This window comes from Artemia sp. Qi Xiang Cuo, chromosome 8, assembly GCF_049724085.1.
Source record: "Artemia sp. Qi Xiang Cuo chromosome 8, ASM4972408v1, whole genome shotgun sequence".
Lineage (NCBI taxonomy): Eukaryota > Metazoa > Arthropoda > Branchiopoda > Anostraca > Artemiidae > Artemia > Artemia sp. Qi Xiang Cuo.
In genome coordinates, this window is record NC_142801.1 from 51,792,883 (window position 1) to 51,818,147 (window position 25,265).

The window sequence follows — 25,265 nt, forward strand, 5'->3', positions numbered from 1 at the left end:
ATTTAATTATTGTATTCTATTGAAGAAAATTTGATTTTTGAAAAAGGTGGAAACACTCTCAAAGGCTGCAAAGGGTTTTGATAAGACTTACAGCATAAAATACAACACATCAAAGCACTTTAGTGTTGAGGTTTTATGCGCTTATCCACAAGAAATGTAGAATTGTTGCGTTTTCAATGGAAATATGTCAAAATGGAGTAATTCCACATTAGTGTGAATTGACATGGTTTATCATGCAGGGTTGGGTTGCGAAAACTTGAATCAGCGGATCGAGGCATAATCTTTAACAAGAAATGTCTGAAAATGTCTTAGGAATGATGAAGGGGATGTCACGGAGCAATAATAGCGTGGCATTGTGGCGTGAATTGCTTGAAGTATCACGTTCTAGCAATGATATACCGAGTTCTGCTATTCAAATAAAGAAGTGTTTAATTTAGATCTACCAGCTTATTTTTGGGGTTAAAAAGTTAAAAATTTCCTATAGAATGATGATAGGGTGCTCTACGTAGATGGTAGGCGTGTAATACCGTGGTGGTGTGGGGGTGTTTCGGAGGTTATTATGAAAGGCTTGTCTTGTGAAAAAACTTGAATCAAAAGATTTAAGTATAATTTTTAAAATGTAATGTTTGAAAATGTCTTAAGAAAAATGAAGAAGGCGTCAGAAGAGCGGTCAAATAATGATACTGTGGCGTGAATTGCTTGGAGTGTCACTTTCTAGCAATGAAACGCCGATTTCCCCTTTTCATAAAGTATACTGTTTAATTTAGATTCTCTAGCTTATTTTTCGGAGTGAAACGGTTGAAACTGTCCTCGGGTGGGGGGGGTGATGAGGGATGGTGCCACGTGATTGACGGATGGGGAGGTGTTTAATGCCACGGTGGTGTGAATTGACATGGTTTATCAAGTAGGGGTGGGCTTGGGAAATTTGAATCACCGGATTGAGGCATAATTTTTAACAAGAAATGTCTGAAAATGTATTAGGAATGATAGTTAGGGGGTGTGGGTGCAGTCAAATAATGGTACTGTGGCGTGATTTTCATGGAGTAACATGTTCTAGGGCTTAATAGTTAAGATGGACGTGTTAAAGAATTTTTACCATGGAAGGTGGGGCGGGGGCGAAAATCTAACTTGCACTCAAAGAAACAATGTATTTTCTTTAAGGGTTCTCGGAAATACCTCAACAAAGACTAAAAATATGCATCTAGTATCAACCTTGCCCTGTGGAAATGAATTCTAGGGGGGCGTAGAACTCCAACTTCAAAATCCTTAAAACTTCAGAGTTTTAAAGGTTCTTTGAAATAAATTTGTAATTTATAATCGATTTGACTCTAGCTCCATACATTTTTAATATACCGAATCCAACTCCTAAAACAGGGTAAATAATTGTTAAAAATCCACAGGTGCTAGCACATACTTAGTCAAATATGCCTCCAGATGTGTGGGAAAACGGCCTCATAGTGTCATTCCACTCTCACGTTTGAATTGTGTAAGCCTTGGATCTATTAAACTCGAGGGAAAATACGAATAATATTAAAAAAATATCTTAAAACTGTCGAAGCATTGGCCTCCTAGGCTCTAGAAAATATTAAAAGTATGAAACAAATGTTAAAATAAGGTAAATAATTGTTGAAAAAACCACAGGTGCTACCATATCCTTCGTCAAAATTACCCCTAGATGTGTGTGAAAACAGCGTCGCAGTGCCATTTGGCACTCATGTTTGAATTTTAAAACCCTTGGATCTATTAAACCTGGGGAAAATAATGAAAAATAATAAAATAACATATTAAAAATTCTCAGAACTTGGGCTATAAACCCTAGAATATATTAAATATATGAAACAAATGTTAAATTATGATAAATAATTGTTGAAAATCCTGAAATACTAGCATATCCTTAGTCAAAATTACACCTAGATGTGTGTGAAAATGATGCAGTAGTGCCTTTCCGCTCTCATGTTTGAATGTAAGCCTGGATCTATTAGATCCGAAGAAAACAACGAAAAATATTAAATAATATAATAAAAATACTCGAAACATTGGCCCCCTAAGCCCTATATTTTCACCTTTTATTTTTATGTTTGTTGTGTGTTTAACCGCTTTTTCTTTGTTTTAACCATTGTTTGATAATTTGTTTGAAATTAAAAAATATTCTGTTTACAAAATCTGTGTTTTCAAGATTTATTGTTTAGCACGATCAAGGTGTTTACTCAATTTAAACCTCTCTAAGTCTTCATCGCTTAAAATACATTTAGAGCAATTTAGTCTAAAAATATAAATATTTCCTCTGCGCGTTCTGCATCGTAAATTTTGCACATGGCAAGGAGAAAGGCTGTAAGGAGCTCGGAATCCTGGCATATATGTTAAGGAATAGCCAGAGGTGTGTGTGTTGACGTCACGGGGATGTGTTATTTATTAAAAATATTTCTTTAATAGAGTATGTAGGGAATGGCGGTTTAGTGCTATTGCTTAGAGCGCTGTTCCATTGAAAGGGGATTGACCCTTCAAGTCCCAGTGAGGACAACGAAATAAAGAATAAAAAAAAATACTTTGAACATTTCGGGTGAAAAATACCAAAAAAGGTATTATGTGACAGTGATGCACACCGTCATTACACAAAAGTGTGCGGTCATTGCGTAAGTCGTGCGCTAACCTTACATAAAGTGTGCACCGCCATTAAGTTAAAAGAAATAAAAACGCTTTGAGCTTTTCGGTCGAAAAATAAAATGTCAAAAAGTTATTATGTGACAGTGATGGTTGCGTTACCATTAGGTAAACTCACATAAGGTATGCGCAGTGCTGGGTTACAATCGGGGGTTTCCCATGGGTCCTGATGCTAGGTTACATAAAATTGTGTCTTCCTTAGACCTGACCGTCTAAAACGTGGTGTGTCGTGTGGCGTAATTGGGATCCAGAGGGGTGTGTCGTGGTAATCTTACCAGCCGACCACTAGAAACAGGGACAGTATTGCACAGGCACGAGGGATTAGGGCTCCCCTATCTGACCCCTTTACAATCCCCATGCTATTTAAAGTGCGAGGGTGTGTCTTTACGTCAGAGGACATGTCGCAGAAATCCCATTTTATTTCTCCTAGGGATTTCACGGGAATCTTGCCAGCTGACCGCTAGAAATAGGGATGCCGTGACGTCAGAGGGTATGTCGTAGAAATCCTATGGAAAAAGCGAGGGCATGTCGCAGAAATCCTATGGAAAAAGCACAGCATATAAATAATGGACAGTATGATCGTTCCCTATCTCACCCATTATAAAAACCCGGATCGAGGTGACAATGATCCGGAGAACGTAAAAACGTAAGCGACATTGATCTTTTCACGGGTAGACAAGTCAGATTTCTCTTGAACGCGAAACTTGCCTTTAACGTTGGAACACTAAATTTTAAAAAAACTAATTTAAATTGATATATTTCAATACTTATATGAAAATCGTAATTAGAAGTGTGATGTTATTATTTGATGTTTTTAGGAATTACAAGTAGGTTTCGAAGTCTCGAGTTTGTTTCAAAGGCCTTTTGAGACAGTTTCTGCCAAAACACTATTCCACGGTACTTGGACCGCTGACACGAACTAACATTAGTAACCCGCTTCTGAAACAGTATGTAGGAGGAGCTGTTTGTTCGCACCGAGAATGGAGAGCCAGAAATCATTTGCGTTGAACTTACTGTTAATTATCTTTATACAGTGGGAAAAAGGGACAGGGATGTTGAAGAAATCCCATGTTAACCTCCTTGGGATGCTGCAGAATTGATCGAGGGTGTGCCGTGACGTCAGAGGGCATGCCACGGAAATCCCATGGTTTATTTTTCTATCTGATCGTTTAAAGGCGAGGGTTTGTCGTTACGTCAGAGGGCTGCTGTAGAAATTCTATGGAAAAAGGGAGGGCATGTCACAGAAAGCAGAAATGGGATACTACTTGTAGGCAATCATTTTCCTGACAAAATCTCATTAATTTCATAAGAGAATATTTAGTCTATGATAATAAGCTTTAATAGATTTTTTGGAGTTAATGTTTCAGTTGATTCTTAAAATGTCATTTGAGACTTCTCAACTACTTACTTCAAAATGCTAAAGAAAGTTCAAAATTTATTACAACTATTAATACTAACAACTCACTTGAGCACCAATGTACCTGAGGCGACTCCATATAAAGAGTTACGCTAATTAAAAATTTTAGTTTATAATGATATAACAGGCTAAGATGCAGATCAAATTCCAATTAATATTTCAAGGAATATGGTTGAACTATTTGCCTGAAACTTATAGAAGTCATCTCAACAGCCAACTCCAGAAAATTTGTAAAATATTTATTCACCTAACTAGATCCATTACTTTCCCTATAAAAATTCCCTATAAATATATAAATCTGAAATGCCTTCAGTTTGGCTTTAAAGAAATTATATTTACTAACCTTGAATCTGTTCTTTTCAGCAATTCTGCCATTGATTTAAGATAAGTATTAGCATAAACCACAATTTTCTCGTTATCCATTACAGGAACAATAATAGTTTCTAAAAAAGTTCTCCATTTTATTTTGGGAATATGCCGCTGTAGCTCGGGTAAAGTATATTCCTTATGAATTGCTCCGGCATCGAGTCTATCTGCTTCTTTCATAGTCAACTAAAAATAAAAATAAAGCTATTATTGTTATCATAGGCAGCGCAAGAGCACTCCCTAAGTAAAGAGCGATGTGGGCACAATGTATATATATATATATATATATTTTTTTTTTTTTTTTTTTTTTTTTTTTTTTTTTTTAGACCAGAGAACTTCGTATCGAAAGAGTCGTCGTAGAAACTTCAAAAAAGGCTCATTCGATTGGAAATTGGAAAGGCTAGTACTCTTTAAATTATGTCTTTGAAAATAACACCTCCCCCCCCCCCCATAAAGACCTCAAGACAAGGGTTGTAAGTTATGCCCTGGGGGCATTTAAGGTTTATATAGAAAGGGTGATCGTATAAACGTTGAAAGTTATTTGAGGGCAACTAATCCTCTTCCAACGCGCACCATTTTACCAAACACATTCAATCAAAATTTGTAGATAACCATTTTGTTCAACATAGTTGAAAGATCTGAAATTATGTCTTTGAAAATGACAACCCCCCGCCCTATAGCCCTCTATAGTCGTAAGAGGAGGGCAGCTAACCCCCTTCTTACGACCACCATTTTCCCAAACACATCCAGTGAAAATTTTGAGATAGCCATTTTGTTTAGCGTAGTTAAGAGGTCCGAAAATTATGTCTTTGAGGATGACAACCCCTCCCCCCCCCACCCCCCACAGTCTTCAGGGTAAGGGTTGTAAGCTATGCCCTGGGGACATATAAAGTTTATATCATAAACATAAAATTGCAAAGAAAGGAAGAAACCGAGGACAATAAACAGCCAGTGAAAAAGTTAAAAAATTCTGCAAATATTTTGGTCAAGACCTTCGATTGACCGTCCTCTGTGCAGAATAAAACTGAAAAGAATATAAAAACCAAACCTTAAAATAAAAACACCAAACTAAACTTGGACGACCTTTTCCTAGTAACGGTGAAAGGGTAACCCTTTCACCGTTACTAGGAAAGGGTCGTCCAATTTTGGTTTTGTGTTTTTATTTTAAGGTTTGGTTTTTATATTTTTATCAGTTTTATTCTGCACTGAGGACGGTCAAGCGGAGGTCTTAACCGAAGTATTTGCATAATTTTTCAAGTTTTTCACTGGCTGTTAATTGTCCTCGTTTTCTTCCTTTCTTCGCGATTTTTTGTTTATCATGATTAGCCAGTGTGGTCTCAGAAATTATTTTTAAAGTTTATATCGAAAGGGTGATCGTATAAACTTTGGAGGGGCTCATTGGATTGATAAACAGAAGTTCTAGTCCCCTTTTTTCAAGATTCAGAGTGATCGAAGGGTGGATACCCCCCCCCCAACCCCTCGTATTTTTCCAAAATGCATGTTATGGAAATTTTGAGATGGCCATTTTTGTCGTAGAAACTTCGAAAAGAGCTTATTTGATTGGAAATTGAAAGAGCGAGTGCCCTCTTTAATAGTCGAAAGTGATTGGAGGGCAACTAGCCCCCTCACACGCCCACAATTTCTCCCAACTTATCCAATCGAAATTTTGAGATAGCCATTTTGTTCAACGTAATTGATAGGTCCAAAAATTATGTTTTTCGGGATGACAACCCCGGTACAGTCCTCAGGGGTTGTAAGTTATGCCCTGGGGGCATATAAGGTTGATATAGAAAGGGTGTTCGTATAACCTTCGGAGGGGCTCGTTAGATTAGTAATCAGAAGTTCTAGTGTCATTTTTAAGATTGAGGGGGATCGAAGGTTGTATACCCCCCTCACAGCTTGTTTTTTCTCGAAATAGATTTGATAGAAATTTTGAGATGGCCATTTGTTGTCGTAGAAACTTCGAAAAAGGCTCATTCGATCGGGAATTGTAAAAGCTAGTGCCCTTTTTATTAGTAAAAAATGATTGGAGGGCAACAAGCCTCCCGTGCCCATCAATTCCCAAAACACATGTAATCAAAATTTTGAGATCGCCATTTTGATCAGCGTAGTTGAAAGGTCTGGAAATTATGCCTTTGACAACCCCCCTACCTTCTCAAGACTAGGACATAATTTGCACTTTACTGAAAAAAATGGCTGTGGATTGTCAATTTAGTATACATATACTGATATTTATTCCTTAAAGTTTTAATAATTTTTTATTTATTAAAGTTAAAAAAGTTTAAACATTTTAACCGTATTTTATCATTTAACGTCGTAGGATGAAAGGCTTAGAATAACCTTTTAGTCTTCAATGGGAAAGTAAACGCAAAACTGATATTTTTGTTTAAAAAAACACAAGACAAGATAAGTTTGTTCTAAAATAAGATTAAAAAGTGATAATTATATATTATAGCTATTATAGCTATTAAGCTATTATATTAAGAAATTTATATTTTTTGATCTGCTTTATTACTGAAATTTTGAGATAGTCATTTGTTCAAAAGCAGTTCAAAGATGACAAAGCAAGGCTTTTGGAGTTAACCCCCCCCCCAGAGCCTGGGGCCAAGGTTGTAAGTTGTGCCCCGGGGGCATCTAAGCTTTTTATGGAAGGTGTGGTTGTTTGGACTTTAGAGGAAACTTATTTGATTGGAAATGTATAATTCTATTTCCCTTTTAAGAGTCAAAATGGATGTAGGGCAACTAGCCTTCCTCCCCTTCCTGACAATCTGTTTTCCACAAGCGCATCCAATAAAAATTGTGAGATAAGTAGAAAGGGGTCAGGAGGTTGTGACAGCACCACGTGGTTTATGGTTTTCTCAGTGAGAATGAAAAAACAGGAATTTTCTCACATGGAAAAACATGAATTTTGTCACATTTATGGTTGTTTTCATGGATGGTTATGTGTGTTGTTTGATTTATTTGATGTTTTTCTCGGATGTCAACATCAAATTATGGATGTTTTATGGTTTTTGTCAGTGAGAATTTGAAAAACAGGGTGACAGGACCACGTGGTTTATGGTTTTCTCACTGAGAATGAAAAAAAATGAAATTTATCACTTGGAAAAAAAGGAACTTTATCACAGGGAAAAACCAAAAACACGAGGTCCGGTCACGAGTCGCACATGTGAACTTGATTTACATAATCGCTAGGGGAAATTATTGATTCACGAAGGGGAGAATTAAGAAACATTAAGGCTTCTTTAATCTTAGGTCTGAGGGATAAACGTTCTTTAGGTCAGAGAGAAAAATCAATATTCTATTTTTAAATAGGGCTTCATTGATCTTTAGTGTCAGGAATTATAATTGACATCACTTGTTATCTTGGAATTATGCGGGAGTCTAAAGAGATAGAAATTCTATTTTTAAATACGGCTTCACGGAGCTTTAAGTTGGAGAGATAAATTGATATTCTAACGAAACCCTAATAGTTTAGCTAGGAAAATTTATGAGATGAAGAGATTAACGTAGGAAAGGGTTTCCTAGAAATTTGAAATGCGTTAGGGCAGAGATGCCAAACAAAAGGAACACACAGAAAGTACTTTTGTATTTTTGAAGAAACCTATCGTAAATCAATAAGTCCCCTTTGTAACCCCCAATTAAGTACTCCGTTCTTGACAGATCAATCCATCAAGGAAAGCGTCTGTCAGACCTAAAAAATTTTCGCATAGAAACAGATCTCAATGACTAGATCCAAATCATAAATGTCTTTGCCTCGGGAACAGTTCTACTGGTCGAACTCCAAAGGATATTAATAACCAAAGGCCATGGAAACAATTAGGCAAGAAGCATCTTAGCGATGAATTGTTTTAGCGCGCGAAAAGGTTTCTTATTAATTTGAAATGCATTAGCGCAGAGATGCCAATAACAAAGGAACACGTTGAATTTACGTCAAGGGATTATTTGGGCGAAACCGTTTTAGACAGGTTATGGAACTATTTCGGCGAAACAGATAGAGACATTTTAAAAGAAGATTTTTGAAGAGATTTTAGAAGAGAATTTAATGGTGAAACTCTGTGGTCGTTATAATACACAAGTTTCATATGAACAGTGTTGTGAGGTCCTCTAACCCAAGCCCAAAGGGTTCCAATCCTCCTACCCCAACCCCGAAGGAAGCCCCCGGTCCTCAAAGGCCCCCAAGCTCCCAAAGGGCCACCGGCGCCCCCAAAGGCCCACCCAGACCCCCAAAGACCATCCCCGGGCCCCCCAAAGGCCCATCGAGCTCCCAAAGGACCAACGGGGTCCCAAAGGCCCTCCACCGGTCCTCAAATGCCCCTCCAAACCCCCAAAGACCCTCCCTGTTCCCCACAGGCCCTCCCTGTGCCCCAAAGGTCCACCCCCGGCCACCACCGGTCCCCCGGACCAGAGAAGCACGACCGAGATGCGCCGTGGGCCAGAAAAGCGCCACAGGATGTGCCGCAGGGATGCGCCGCGGGTCAGGAAAGCGCCGCAGGATGTGCCGCAGGGAGGCACCACAGGAAAGCGCCACAGGGATGCGCCGCAGGGATGCGCCGCAAAAAAAAAGTAAACTAAAAAGTAAAAATTTCGATCACAGAAGGGCACCCTCCCCCAAGGGTCCCCCAAACACCCTCCTCAGACCCCCAAAGGTCCTCCCCTGGTCCTCAAAGGCCCCCCGGGCCCCCAAAGGACCACCCGGCCCTCAAGGGCCCCCGGATCCCCAAACACCCTCCCCGGGCCCCCCAAAGAGTCCCCGCTCCATTTTTTTATACTTTTTTATGGATTTATTATATCTTTTCAGAACAAGTTCCAGAACCTATTTTCCACATCCACTTTTCAGAACAACTTCAGAGCAAGTTACTTGCTTAATGTCCCTCCTAAACCCATTTTCTAACTTGAAGTACTTATCTTTTTCACCCACAACTATACTGTACAGATTTGGATACCTCAACACCAAGAAATATTTTTCAAAAGTCATTTCAGAGCAAGTTACTTTTTTAATGTCCCTCCTAAACCTATTTTGTAACTTGAAGTACTTATCTTTTTCTATCCCAACAATACTTTACAGCTGTTTGGATACCTTAACACAAAGAAATACATTTCATAGACCATTTCAGAGCAAGTTACTTTCTTAATGATCATCCTAAACCCATTTTCCAACTTGAAGTACTTATCTTTTTTACCCTCAACTATACTCTACAGCTTTTTGGATACCTCAACATCAAGAAATTCTTTTCAAAGACCATTTCAGAGCAAGTTACTTTCTTAATGTCACTCCTAAATCCATTTTCCAACTTGAAGCACTTATCATTTTCACTCACAACTATACTTTACAGCTTTTGGGATACCTCAACACCAAGAAATACTTTTCAAAAACCATTTCAGAGCAAGTTACTTTCTTAATGTCACTCCTAAAACCATTTTCCAACTTGAAGTACTTATATTTTTCAAACGCAAATATTCTTTACAGCTCTTAGGTTACCCCCAAAACAATAAATAATTTTCAAGGATCATTTCAAAGAAAGTTGCTTTCCTAATGTCCCTGCTAAACCCATTTTCCAACTTGAAGTACTTATCTTTTTCGCCCGCAACAATACTTTACAGCTTTTTGGATACCTCAACACCAAGAAATACTTTTCAAGGACCATTTCAGAGCAAGTTACTTTCTTAATTTCCCTCCTAAACCCATTTTCCAACTTGAAGTACTTATCTTGTTCACCCCCAACTATACTTTACAGCTTTTTGGATACATCAAAACCAATAAATACTTTTCAAAGAACATTTCAGAGCAAGTTACTTTCTTAATGTCCCTCCTAAACCCATTTTGCAACTTGAAGTACTTATCTTTTTCACCCACAACTATACTGCACAGCTTTTTGAATACCTCAACACCAAGAAATACTTTTCAAAGACCATTTCACAGCAAGTTCCTTTCATATTGTCCCTCCTTAACACAATTTCCAACTTGAAGTAAATATCTATTTCATCCACAACTATACTTTATAGATTTTTGGATACCTCAACACCAAGAAATACTTTTCAAAGACCATTTCAGAGCAAGTTACTTTCTTAATTTCTCTCCTAAGCCCATTTTCCAACTTGAAGTACTTATCTTTTTCACCCGAAACTATACTTTACACCTTTTTGTTTACCTCAACACCAAGAAATACTTTTCAAATACCATTTCATAGAAAGTTACTTTCTTAATGTCCCTCCTAAACCCATTTTGCAACTTGAAGTACTTATCTTTTTCACCCACAACTATACTTTACAGCTTTTTGGTTACCTCAACACCAAGAAATACTTTTCAAAGACTATTTCAGAGCAAGTTACTTTCTTAATGTCCCTCTTAAACCCATTTTGGAACTTGAAGTACTTATCTTTTCCACCCCTATCTCTATGAAAAAGAAATTAATTTTTAATCAAATCCATTTTTTCAAATAATATAAAAATTTTCCACTTCGGTTCAGATTTTTCTCAAGGGGGTGAAAAAATTTTAAATAATGTTCCAAATTTTCTCAACAAAGTGAAGAAAAGTTTTTGATCTCTTCTGAATTTTACCAAAGAACACGCTCCAATTCTAATTTCTCCAGAGAAAACAAAAATCTTCCAATTCAGTTCTTTATTTCACAAAGACATAAAGAAATTTAAAGTTCAATTATAATTTATCGGTGGTAGATAGAAAAAGTAATACCAAACTTGTGAATATTTTCATGAAAGATGAAAAGTTCTTGTCCAATTTAAAATTTTCTCAACGAAGTGAAGAAAAGTTCAAGTTCTCTTCTGAACTTTACAAAAGAATACACTTTAATGATAATTTTCTCCAGAGAAAACAAAAATCTTCCACTTAAGTTCTTAATTTCACAAAGACATAAAGAAATTTAAAGTTCAATTATAAATTTTTCGGTGGAAGATGGAAAAAGTAATACCATACTTGTGAATATTTTCCCGGAAGATAAAAAGTTCTAGTTCAATTTACAATTTCCTCAACGAAGTGAAGAAAAGTTCAAGTTCTCTACTGAATTTTACTACAGAACACGATACAATTCTAATTTCACCAGAGAAAATAAAAATCTTCCAATTAAGTCATTTATTTCACGATGACATAAAGAAATTTAGAGTTCAATTGTAAATTTTTCGGCGGAAGATAGAAAAATTAATACCATACTTGTGAATATTTTCATGTAAGATAAAAAGTTCTAGTTTAATTTACAATTTCCTCAACGAAGTGAAGAAAAGTTCAAGTTCTCTTCTGAATTTTACTAAAGAACACAATTCAATTTTAATTTCACCAGAGAAAATAAAAATCCTCCACTTAAGTTCTTTATTTCACAATGAAATAAAGAAATTTAAAGTTCAATTATATATTTTTCGGTGGAAGATAGAAAAAGTAATACCATACTTGTGAATATTTTCAAGGAAGATAAAAAGTTCTAGTTCAATTTAAAATTTACTCAAAGAAGTGAAGAAAAGTTCAAGTTCTCTTCTGAACTTTACCAAAGAACACACTTCAATTCTAATTTCTCCAGAGAAAATAAAAATCTTCCACTTAAGTTCTAAATTTCACAAAGACATAAAGAAATTTAAAGTTCAATTATAATTTTTGGTGGAAGATGGAAAAAGTAATACCATACTTGTGAATATTTTCCCGGAAGATAAAAAGTTCTAGTTCAATTTACAATGTCCTCAACAATGTGAAGAAAAGGTCAAGTTCCCTTCTGAATTTTACTAAAGAACACAATTCAATTCTAATTTCTCCAGAGAAAACAAAAATCTTCCACTTAAGTTCTTTATTTCACAAAGACATAAAGAAATTTAAAGTTTAATTCTAAGTTTTTCGGTGGAAGATAGAAAAAGTAATACTATACTTGTGAATATTTTACCGGGAGATAAAAAGTTCTAGTTCAACATAAAATTTACTCAACGAAGTGAAGAAAAGTTCAGGTTCTCATCTGAATTTTACTAAGGAACACAATTCAATTCTAATTTCACCAGCGAAAATAAAAATCTTCCACTTCACCTATTTATTTCACAAGGACATAAAGAAATTTAAAGTTCAATTCTAAATTTATCCGGGGAAGATAGAAAAAGTAATACCATACTTGTGAATATTTTCAGGGAAGATAAAAAGTTCTAGTTCAATTAAAATTTTCTCGACATAGTGAAGAAAAGTTCAAATTCTCTTCTGAACTTTACCAAAGATCACATTTCAATTCTAATTTCTCCAGAGAAAATAAAAATATTCCACTTCAGTTTTAAGTTCCCCAAAGAAATAAAGATATTTAAAGTTCTATTCTAAATTTTTAGATGGAAGATAGAAAAAGCAATACTATGATTGTGATTATTTTTCATGAAGATCAAAGTCTCATTTTGTTTAAAATTTTTCTTAAATTTGGATTTGGTTTTTCTCAAAGAAATCAAAAATTTAAAGATCTGTTCCAAATTTTTCATAAAATATTCAAAAAGTTATACGTTGAATGTGAATATTCAACATGAACATAAGGAACTCTATTTTAATTCAGAGTTTTCTCGAAGAAGTGCAAAATGTTCAAGTTCTCCTATCTATGGCTAAGTTTGCTAAAGACAAGCTATTTTCTTGTGAAAACACACAAAATCCGAAAAAATGTTCAATATTTCTCTAGTACCTACGCAATTAGACTAAAAATGAAGATATTTATGAAGAGTTTCAACAAGCTATGGCTAAGTTTGCTAAAGACAAGCTATTTTCTTGAGAAAACACGCAAAATAAGAAAAAATGTTCAATGTTCCTCTAGTACCTACACAATTAGACTAAAAATGAAGATATTTATGCAGAGTTTCAACTAGCTATGCCTACGATTGCTAAAAACAAGCTATTTTCTTGTGAAAACCCACAAACTCAGAAAAAATGTTCAATGTTCCTTTAGTACCTACGCAATTAGACTAAAAATGAAGATATTTATGCAGAGTTTCAACTAGCTATGGCTAATTTTGTTAAAGACAAGCTATTTTCGTGCGAAAACACACAAAATCAAAAAAATGTTCAATTTTGATTTATTACCTATTCAATTATATTTAAATGAAGATATTTATTCAGAGTTTCAACTAGCTATGGCTAAGTTTGCTAAGGACAATCTATTTTCTCGCGAAAACCCACAAAATCAGAAAAAAAATGTTCAATGTTCCTGTAGTCCCTACGCAATTAGGCTGAAATGAAGATATTTATGCAGAGTTTCAACTATCAATGGTTAAGTTTGCTAAAGACAAGCTATTTTCTTCCGAAAACACACAAAATCACAAAAAATATTCAATATTCCTTTAGTACCTACGCAATTAGGCTTAAATGAAGTTATTTATGCAGAGTTTCAACTAGCTATGGCTAAGTTTGCTAAAGACAAGCTATTTTCTTGTGAAAACACACAAAATAAGAAAAAATGATCAATGTTCCATTAGTACCTACGCAATTAGACTAAAAATGAAGATATTTATGCAGAGTTTCAACTATCTCTGGCTAAGTTTGCTAAAGACAAAATATTTTCTTGCGAAAAAAAACAAAATCAGAAAAAATGCTCAATGTTCCTTTATTACCTACACAATTAGACTAAAAATGAAGATATTTATGCAGAGTTTCAACTAGCTATGGCTAAGTTTACTAAAGACAAGCTATTTTCTTGCGAAAACAAACAAAATCATAAAAAATGATCAATGTTCCTCTAGTACCTACACAATTAGGCTAAAAATAAAGATATTTATGCACAGTTTCAACTAGCTATGGCTAAGTTTGCTAAAGATAAGCTATTTTCTTGCGAAAACACACAAAATCAGAAAAAATGTTCAATTTTCCTTTAGTACCTACACAATTAGGCTGAAATGAAGATATTTATGCAGAGTTTCAACTATCTATGGCTAAGTTTGCTAAAGACAAGCTATTTTCTTGCGAAAACATATAAAATCAGAAAAAATGTTCAATGTTCCTGTAGTACCTACGAACTTCGGCTTAAATGAAGATATTTTTGCAGAGTTTCTTCTTGCTATGGCTAAGTTTGCTACATATAAGCTCTTTTCTTGCAAAAACACACAAAATCATAAAAAAAAATTTTCCATTTTCATAGATCACCTACGCACTTTGGTTGAAATGAAGATATTTATGCAGAGTATTAACTAGCTATGGCTAAGTTTGCTAAAGACAAGCTATTTTCTTGCAAAAACACACAAAATCAGAAAAAATATTGTTAGGTTAGGTTAAGTTAGATTAGGTTAGGTTAGCCTACGTCCGCGCGCATATAGGTTAGGTTAGGCTAGGTTGGATTAAGTTAGGTTAGGTTAAGTTAGGTTAGGTTAGATTAAGTTAGGTTAGGTTAAGTTAGGTTAGGATAGGTTAGATTAAGTTAGGTTAGGCTAAGTTAGGTTAGGCTAGGTTAGCCTACGTACGCGCGCGTACGTAGGCTAACCTAGCCTAACCTAACTTAGCCTAACCTAACTTAATCTAACCTATCCTAACCTAACTTAACCTAACCTAACTTAATCTAACCTAACCTAACTTAACCTAACCTAATCCAACCTAACCTAACCTAACCTATATGCGCGCTACGTAGGCTAACCTAACCTAATCTAACTTAAACTAACCTCACAATATTTTTTCTGATTTTGTGTGTTTTTACAAGAAAATAGCTTGCCTTTAGCAAACTTAGCCCTAGCTAGTTGAAACTCTGCATAAATTTCTTAATTTAAGCCGAATTGCGTACGGCATAGATGACAATTGAAAATTTTTTTTTCTGATTTTGTGTGTTTTCGCAAGAAAAGAGCTTGTATTTAGCAAAATTAGCCATAGCTAGCAAAAACTCTTCATAAATATCTTCATTTAAGCCTACTTCCGTAGATAATAAAGGAACATTGAAAATTTCTTCTGATTGTATAAGTTTTTGCAAGAAAATATATTGTCTTTAGCAAACTTATCCATTGATAGTTGAAACACTGCATATAGATATACATTTATGTCTAAGGTAGTATTTAATAAGTGAACTTTGAATATTTTGTCAGAGTTTGTGTGGTTCTGCAAGAAAATAGCTCGTCTTTAGCAAAATTAGCCATAGATAGTTGAAACTCTGCATAAATATCTTCATTTTTAGCCTAATTGCGTATGTACTAAAGGAACATTGAAAAATTTTTCTGATTTTGTGTGTTTTCGCAAGAAAATAGCTTGTCTTTAGTAAACTTAGCCATAGCTAGTTTAAACTCTGCATAAATATCTTAATTTTTAGTCTAATTGTGTAGTTACTAAAGGAACATTTAACATTTTTTCTGATTTTGTGTGTTTTCGCCAGAAAATAGTTTTTCTTTAGCAAACTTATCCATAGATAGTTGCAACTCTGCATAAATATCTTCATCTTTAGTATAATTGCGTAGGTACTAAAGGAACATTGATAATTTTTTCTGATTTTGTGAGTTTTCACAAGAAAATAGCTTGTCTTTAGCAAACTTAGCCATAGCTAGTTGAAACTCTGCATAAATATCTTCATTTAAGCCTAATTGCGTAGGTACTAAAGGAACATTGAACATTTTTTGTGATTTTGTGTGTTTTCGCTAGAAAATAGATTGTGTTTAGAAAAATTAGCCATAGATAGTTGAAACTCTGCATACATATCTTCATTTCAGCCTAATTGCGTAGGTACTAGAGGAACATTGAAAATTTTTTTCTGATTTTGTGTGTTTTCGCGAGAAAATAGCTTGTCTTTAGCAAACTTAGCCATAGCTAGGTTAAACTCTGCATAAGTATTTTCATTTAAACATAATTTCGTAGGTACTAAAGCAATATTGAACATTTTTTTGATTTTGTGTGTTTTCACACGAAAATAGCTTGTCTTTAGCAAACTTAGCCATAGCTAGTTGAAACTCTGCATAAATATCTTCATTTTTAGTCTAATTGCGTAGGTACTAAAGGAACATTGAACATTTTTCTGATTTTGCGTGTTTTCACAAGAAAATAGCTTGTCTTTAGCAAACTTAGCCATAGCTAGTTGAAACTCTGCATAAATATCTTCATTTTTAGTCTAATTGCGTAGGTACTAGAGGAACATTGATCATTTTTTCTGATTTTGTGTGTTTTCACAAGAAAATAGCTTGTCTTTAGCAGACTTAGTCATAGATAGAAGAACTTGAACATTTTGCACTTCTTCGAGAAAACTCTGAATTAAAGTGGAGTTCCATATCTTCATGTTGAATATTCACAATCAATGTATAACTTATTCTATCTTCTATGAAAAATTTGGAACAGAACTTTAAATTTTTTATTTCTTTGAGAAAAATCAGAACCAAATTTAAGAAAAATTATAAATAAAGTGAAACTTTTGATCTTAATGGAAAATAATCACAATCATAGTATTGCTTTTTCTATCTTTCATCTAAAAATTTAGAATAGAACTTTAAATTTCTTTATTTCTTTGGGGAACTTGAAACTGAAAGTGGAATATTTTTATTTTCTCTGGAGAAATTAGAATTGAAGTGTGATCTTTGGTAAAGTTCAGAAGATAATTTTAACTTTTCTTCACTATGTCGAGAAAATTTTAATTGAACTAGAACTTTTTATCTTCCGTGAAAATATTCACAAGTATTGTATTACTTTTTCTATCTTCCACGGATAAATTTAGAATTGAACTTTAAATTTCTTTATGTCCTTGTGAAATAAAGAGGTGAAGTGGAAGATTTTTATTTTCTCTGGTGAAATTAGAATTGAATTGTGTTCTTTAGTAAAATTCAGATGAGAACTTGAACTTTTCTTCACTTCGTTGAGTAAATTTTATGTTGAACTAGAACTTTTTATCTCCGGGTAAAATATTCACAAGTATAGCATTACTTTTTCTATCTTCCACCGAAAAACTTAGAAATGAACTTCAAATTTCTTTATGTCTTTGTGAAATAAAGAACTTAAGTGGAAGATTTTTGTTTTCTCTGGAGAAATTAGAATTGAATTGTGTTCTTTAGTAACATTCAGAAGAGAACTTGACCTTTTCTTCACTTTGTTGAGGAAATTTTAAATTGAACTAGAACTTTTTATCTTCCGGGAAAATATTCACAAGTATGGTATTACTTTTTCTATCTTCCATCAAAAATTAGAATTGAACTTTAAATTTCTTTATGTCTTTGTGAAATTAAGAACTTAAGTGGAAGATTTTTATTTTCTCTGGAGAAATTAGAATTGAATTGTGTTCTTTGGTAAAGTTCTGAATTGAACTTGTATTTTTCTTCACTTCGTAGAGAAAATTTTAAATTGAACTAGAACTTTTTATCTTCCGTGAAATTATTCACATGAACGGTCTTACATTTTCTATGTCCCACCAATAAAGATAGAAATGAACTTTAAATTTCTTTATTTCATATAAAAATTGAGAACTGAATTGGAGGATTTTTATTTTCTCTGGTGAAATTAGAATTGAATTGTGTTCTTTAGTAAAATTCAGAAGAGAACTTGAACTTTTCTTCACTTCGTTGAGGAAATTGTAAATTGAACTAGAACTTTTTATCTTACATGAAAATATTTACAAGTATGGTATTACTTTTTCTATCTTCTGCCGAAAAATTTAGAATTGAACTCTAAATTTCTTTATGTCATCGTGAAATAAAGGGCTTAAGTGGAAGATTTTTATTTTCTCTGGTGAAATTAGAATTGTATCGTGTTCTTTAGTAAAATTCAGTAGAGAACTTGAACTTTTCTTCACTTCGTTGAGGAAATTGTAAATTGAACTAGAACTTTTTATCTTCCGGGAAAATATTCACAAGTATGGTATTACTTTTTCCATCTTCCACCAAAAAATTTAGAATTGAACTTCAAATTTCTTTATATCTTTGTGAAATTAAGAACTTAAGTGGAAGGCTTTTGTTTTCTCTGGAGAAAATTATCATTGAAGTGTATTTTTTGTAAGGTTCCGAAGATAACTTGAAATTTTCTTCACTTCGTTGAGAAAATTTTAAATTGGACAAGAACTTTTAATCTTCCATGAAAATATTCACAAGTTTGGCATTACTTTTTCTATCTACCACCGAAAAAATACAATTGAACTTTAAATTTCTTTATGTGTTTGTGAAATAAAGAACTGAATTGGAAGATTTTTGTTTTCTCTGGAGAAATTAGAATTGGAGCGTGTTCTTTGGTAAAATTCAGAAGAGATCAAAAACTTTTCTTCACTTTGTTGAGAAAATTTCGAACATTATTTAAAATTTTTTCACCCCCTTGAGAAAAATCTGAACCGAAGTGGAAAATTTTTATATTATTTGAAAAAATAGAAATGATTAAAAATTAATTTCTTTTTCATAGAGATAGGGGTGGAAAAGATAAGTACTTCAAGTTCCAAAATAGGTTTAGGAATGTTATTAAGAAAGTAACTTGCTCTGAAATGGTCTTTGAAAAGTACTTCTTGGTGTTGAGGTAACCAAAATGCTGTAAAGTATAGTTGTGGGTGAAAAAGATAAGTACTTCAAGTTGCAAAATGGGTTTAGAAGGGACATTAAGAAAGTAATTTGCTATGAAATGGTCTTTGAAAAGTATTTCTTGGTGTTTAGGTAATCAAAAAAGGTGTAAAGTATAGTTTCGGGTGAAAAAGCTAAGTACTTCAAGTTTGAAAATGGGTTTAGGAGGGAAATTAAGAAAGTAACTTGCTCTGAAATGGTCTTTGAAAAGTATTTCTTGGTGTTGAGGTATCCAAAAATCTTTAAAGTATAGTTGTGGGTGAAAAAGATAAGTACTTCAAGTTGGAAAATGGGTTTAGGAGTGAGATTAAGAAAGTAACTTGCTCTGAAATGGTCTTTGAAAAGTATTTCTTGGTGTTGAGGTATCCAAAAAGCTGTAAAGTATAGTTGTGGGGGAAAAAGATAAGAACTTCAACTTGGAAAAGGGGATTAGGAGGGAAATTAAGACACTAACTGTCTCTGACAGGGGATTTGAAAAGTATTTCTTGGTGTAGAGTTGTCCAAAAAGCTGTAAAGTACAGTTGGGGATGAAAAAGATAAGTCCTTTAAGATTGAAAATTGGTGTAGGACTAAAATTAAGAAAGTAACTTGATCTGAAATGGTCCTTGAAAAGTATTTCTAGGTGTTGAGGTATCCAAAAAGCTGTAACGTATAGTTGTGGGTGAAAAAGATAAGTACTTCAAGTTGGAAAATGGGTTTAGAAGGGACATTAGGAAAGCAACTTGCTCTGAAATGATCCTTGAAAAGTATTTCTTGGTGTTGAGGTATCCAAAAAGCTGTAAAGTATAGTTTCGGGTGAAAAAGATAAGTACTTCAAGTTGGAAAATGGGTTTAGGAGGGACATTAAGAAAGTAACTTGCTCTGAAATGGTCTTTGAAAAGTATTTCTTGGTGTTGAGATATCCCAAAAGCTGTAAAGTATAGTTGTGAGTCAAAATGATAAGTGCTTCAAGTTGGAAAATGGATTTAGGAGTGACATTAAGAAAGTAACTTACTCTGAAATGGTCTTTGAAAAGAATTTCTTGATGTTGAGGTATCCAAACAGCTGTAGAGTATATTTGAGGGTGAAAAAGATAAGTACTTCAAGTTGGAAAATGGGCTTAGGATGGTCATTAAGAAAGTAACTTGCTCTGAAATGGTCTTTGAAATGTATTTCTTTGTGTTGAGGTATCCAAAAAGCTGTAAAGTATTGTTGTGAACGAAAAATATAAGTACTTCAAGTTGGAAAATGGGTTTAGGAGGGACATTAAGAAAGTAACTTGCTCTGAAATGACTATTGAAAAATATTTCTTGGTGTTGAGTTATCCAAATCTGTAAAGTATAGTTGTGGGTGAAAAAGATAAGTACTTCAAGTTAGAAAATGGGTTTAGAAGGGACATTAAGAAAGTAACTTGCTCTGAAGTTGTTCTGAAAAGTGGATCTGGAAAATAGGTTCTGGAACTTGTTGTGAAAAGATATAATAAAGCCATAAAAAAGTATTAAAAAATGGAGCGGTGACTCTTTGGGGGGCCCGGGGAGGGTGTTTGGGGATCCGGGGGCCCTTGAGGGCCGGGTGGTCCTTTGGGTGCCCGGGGGGCCTGTGAGGACCAGGGGAAGACCTTTGGGGGTCTGAGGAGGGTGTTTGGGGGACCCTTAGGGGAGGGTGCCCTTCTGTGATCGAAATTTTTACTTTTTAGTTTACTTTTTTTTGCGGCGCATCCCTGCGGCGCATCCTGCGGCGCTGTCCTGCGGTGCCTCCCTGCGGCACATCCTGCGGCGCTTTCCTGACCCGCGGCGCATCCCTGCAGCACATCCTGCGGCGCTTTCCTGGCCCACGGCGCATCCCGGCAGCGCTTCTCTGGTCCGGGGGACCTTTGAGGGCCGGGGGAGGGCCTTCGGGGCATCGGGAGGGCCTTTGGGGCACAGGGAGGGTCTTTGGGGGTCCGGTGGGGCAGTTGGGGGCCGGTGGAGGACCTTGGGGACCCGGTGGGGCCTTGGGGCGCGGGATGGGCCGGTGGGGGGCCGGGAGAGGTTCTTGGGGGGGGGGGGGGGACCTTGGGGGGCACCGGTGGCCTTTTGGGAGCTTTGGGGACCTTTGAGGACCGGGGGCTTCCTTCGGGGTTGGGGTAGGAGGATTGGAACCCTTTGGAGTTGGGTTAGAGGACCTCACAACACTGTTCATATGAAACTTGTGTATTATAACGACCACAGAGTTTCACCATTAAATTCTCTTCTAAAATCTCTTCAAAAATCTTGTTTTAAAATGTCTCTATCTGTTTCGCCGAAATAGTTCCATAACCTGTCTAAAACGGTTTCGCCCAAATAATCCCTTGACGTAAATTCAACGTGTTCCTTTGTTATTGGCATCTCTGCGCTAATGCATTTCAAATTAATAAGAAACCGTTTCGCGCGCTAAAACAATTCATCGCTAAGATGCTTCTTGCCTAATTGTTTCCATGGCCTTTGGTTATTAATATCCTTTGGAGTTCGACCAGTAGAACTGTTCCCGAGGCAAAGACATTAATGATTTGGATCTATTCCTGGAGAAATGTTTCTAGGCGAAAATTGTTAAAGTCTGACAGATGATGTCATTGATTGATTGATCTGTCAAGAAAGGGGAAATTAATTTGATGTTTCTAAGGGGAATTATTGATTCACGATAGGTTTCTGCAAAATATAAAAGTAATTTATGTGTGTTCCTTTTGTTTGGCATCTCTGCGCTAACGCATTTCAAATATCTAGGAAACCCTTTCCTACGTTAATCTCTTCATCTCATAAATTTTCCTAGCTAAACTATTAGGGTTTCGTTAGAATATCAATTTATCTCTCCGACTTAAAGCTCCGTGAAGCCGTATTTAAAAATAGAATTTCTATCTCTTTAGACTCCCGCATAATTCCAAGATAACAAGTGATGTCAATTATAATTCCTGACACTAAAGATCAATGAAGCCCTATTTAAAAATAGAATATTAATTTTTCTCTCTGACCTAAAGAACGTTTATCCCTCAGACCTAAGATTAAAGAAGCCTTAATGTTTCTTAATTCTCCTCTTCGTGAATCAATAATTTCCCCTAGCGATTATGTAAATCAAGTTCACATGTGCTACTCGTGACAGGACCTCGGGGTTTATGGTTTTCCATGTGAGAAAGTTGCTTTTTTTACAAGGGATAAAATTACTTTTTTTTAATTATCTGTGAGAAAACCATACACCACGTGGTCCGGTCACCCTGTTTTTCAAATTCTCACTGACAAAAACCATAAAACATCCATAATTTGATGTTGACATCCGAGAAAAACATCAAATAAATCGAACAACACACATAACCATCCATGAAAACAACCATAAATGTGACAAAATTCATGTTTTTCCATGTGAGAAAATTCCTGTTTTTTCATTCTCACTGAGAAAACCATAAACCACGTGGTGCTGTCACGACCTCCTGACCCCTTTCTACTGAGATAACCATTTTGTTCACAATAGTCCAAAGTAGAGGCATCCCGGGGGGGGGGGGGGTACCCTAGGGTTTTTGGAGGGCCACCCCCCCCCCCCCAACATTTTTGTTCTTCGGTAAAATTTTCGCCGAAGGCGAAAATTTCGGCAGAAGTTTTGCAAAATCAGCAGAAATTTAGCAAGATTATTAATTTCTGCAGAAAATTTGGCATAAATCAGGTAGAAATTCGGTAAAATTTACGAAAATTGCCCCCCTCCCAATAAAATGAGCCTCGGGAAGTCCTTGGTCCAAAGAGCATATAACATTGGCTTCAATGTGGACACAACCCTCCAGAGCCCAGGTGCAAGGATTGCAAGTTATTCCCCAGGCACATAAGGTTCTTATGGAGCAGATGACCGTATAAACTTCGAATGAGATGGGGCTCATTCAATTGGAAGTCGGAAGATCTAGTGCCCTTTCTAAGAGCCAAAAATGAAAAGGGAATAACCAGCATCTCCCCACAATCCTATCATTTCCCAAAACACATTCAGTCAAAATTTTAAGAGAACTATTTTGTTCAGCATTATTGAAAGGTCCGGTAATTATGAATTTGGCGATGTCAACCTCCCCAAATTGTCAACTTATATTATTAATTTAGACATTTAAGGGCAAGTAATGGGGGATTTTGAATAAGCCAGAAGGCACTATATGTATACTTTCAATACTACCACTACAATTTATGTAACTAATGACGCTAAAGGTATTAAGATGAAACTCTAAGGGAACATTTTGGAGTTTCAATTAAAATAAAAACTATATGTATGCAGGTTTTCCAAAGGGAATATAAGCAGTATCATAGGCAGCACTACTCTCTAATGGCTAGAAATATCGTTGAAACTTTTAAAGGAGCTAATTAAACACGGAATTAAAAGTTCTGGTGCCCTTTTTAAGAGTAACAAGAGACTAGAGGGCAAGCAGCCCTTCTCTCAAGCCCATTCATTTCCCAAGCATATCTGTTCAATACTTTGACACAGCCATTTTGTTCAGCATAGTAGAACGGTCTAGCAAATATTTTTTTAGGGCTATTAGACATGTCAAACCCCCACAATTATGCAATTGGCTCATTGTTGTTTAAAAATAAATATTGCTTTAAAATAAATCAAAAGGCATTGTGTTTATGGTTGCCAATAAGACACCTCAGAAAATATTGAGAAAGACTGGGGGTATTAAGTCGAAACTTTTGGGGATAGTACTATTACTACTTCTGCTCTTACAATTTAAATAAGGAAAAATAGTGCAAGTGTATCCAGGTCGTCAGAGAGCATAGATAGACTCTTTTGGGAATGATATTAAGTTTTATTTTTCAAGTCATTTTCAGAAGCTATATAATTAAATTAAAAAATACTATTTTTGTCAGGATTAAAAATGGTTAAAAAGTTTCTCCAACATACAAATAGCAATTCTTAGAGAGAAACAAAGTGGAAAGATATAAAATATTATTTTTTATAAAAAATACTATGTCAATAAAAGGTTTAGGTTTATTTCATCAAATAAACCAAAAATCAAGCCAATATAATTAGAAAACACTACGCTAGGGGAAAAAAAAATTTTGCTAACGTGCAGCGATTACATACATAACTCTTCCTAAATCAACCTAAATCAATAAATCAATTCCAAAAACGAATAAAAAAGAAAAAAAACTAAGCAAATCCCCTTCACTCAAACACTTCCAGAGGAATAACCATCTCCAAATACAACTCCCAGCCTCCCCCCGGCCTATCCCACCAAGCTTCCCCCAGCCCTTCCACCCACTGCTCCCTTCAGCCCATCCACTCCCTGCCAGAAGAAACCTTAAACAACAAATAAAAACAATAAACAACTAATTCCCCCAAAAATACTCATTTAATCTATTTTTAAATTGAGATGCTCAGCTACCCTAATGCTCACAGGAAGTGAATTCCAAACAGAAAGACCAAGATACTTTAAAGTAAAACCTGATCTCACACTATTTTTAAGCTCCACAACCAAATTATCACAGCTTCTCGTGTCGTAATCATGAAAATCATTGTTGAAACAGTAGAACTTCTTTAAAATTTGCGGGACTAGATTATTCACACAATTATAAACAAATATCGCGGCTTGGAAGTCTCTCATCTGCCCAACGTTAAGCAGATTTGGAAATTTAAAACACACACTGAACAGGCACTGATTTAAAACATGCAATGAAGAAACCAAGATACCGCAGTGAATTTACTTGAACATCAGGCTTTCCACATATCAAGACTTTACCGCTTACATCAACAGATTCACCCACTCTACAGAACGTCAGTAAAAACGTCTTCCTTAAATTAACACATAGCAAACTTAAGCTCATAAACCCCTCCAGTCTTTTCAGGGCATTTAGCTTTTTCTATTAAATCATCAACTGATTTTGCAAATACTGTTAGCGTAGTGTCATCAGCAAAGGAAGTAATACATAAATCTTGCAGATAAAAGCTCATCGTATCCACATAAACTAGATAAAGTAAGGGGCCCAGCACAGAGCCCTGTGGCACACTACACTTCACAGGACAAGAAGATGAGACTACATCATTTTAAAACAACTTTGAGGGACCTACCATTAAGATAACTCTCAAACTTTGATTCCTTGATTTCTTGTTCGGTGAAGTCACACTTTGAAATCACCCTTTGACACAAAGCCTTTGTGTCAAAGGCTTTTCTAATGTCAATGAAAATAGACAAGATATGGCACCTGAGTCTAATGAACAGTTTACACTTTGAACCAGGTTCTGCAAAGCGTGCGTCGTGGAGTGACTCTTACGAAACCCAAACTGTGTCTGGCTCAACAGATTATTAGTCTAAAGGATATCATAGAGTCGTTTATACACCACTTTCTCCAGTATCTACCAATATCAATTCTACCAGATAGGTAGAATTGATATGGGTCTCCAGTTTTCAATGTCTGCTTTGCGA

The 25,265-nt window shown here is 35.3% G+C and overlaps 1 protein-coding gene across 1 annotated transcript in view; it reads right to left on the reverse strand.

Moving 5' to 3' along the window:
• The window catches only part of LOC148949541 (neprilysin-1-like), a 205,334-nt gene that overhangs the window by 70,688 nt on the left and 109,381 nt on the right, over positions 1-25,265 (reverse strand). The window contains exon 8 of the mRNA XM_089093571.1: positions 4,422-4,630. Within this exon, the coding sequence (XP_088949697.1) occupies positions 4,422-4,630 (209 nt within the window). The remainder of the gene's footprint in view (positions 1-4,421; positions 4,631-25,265) is intronic.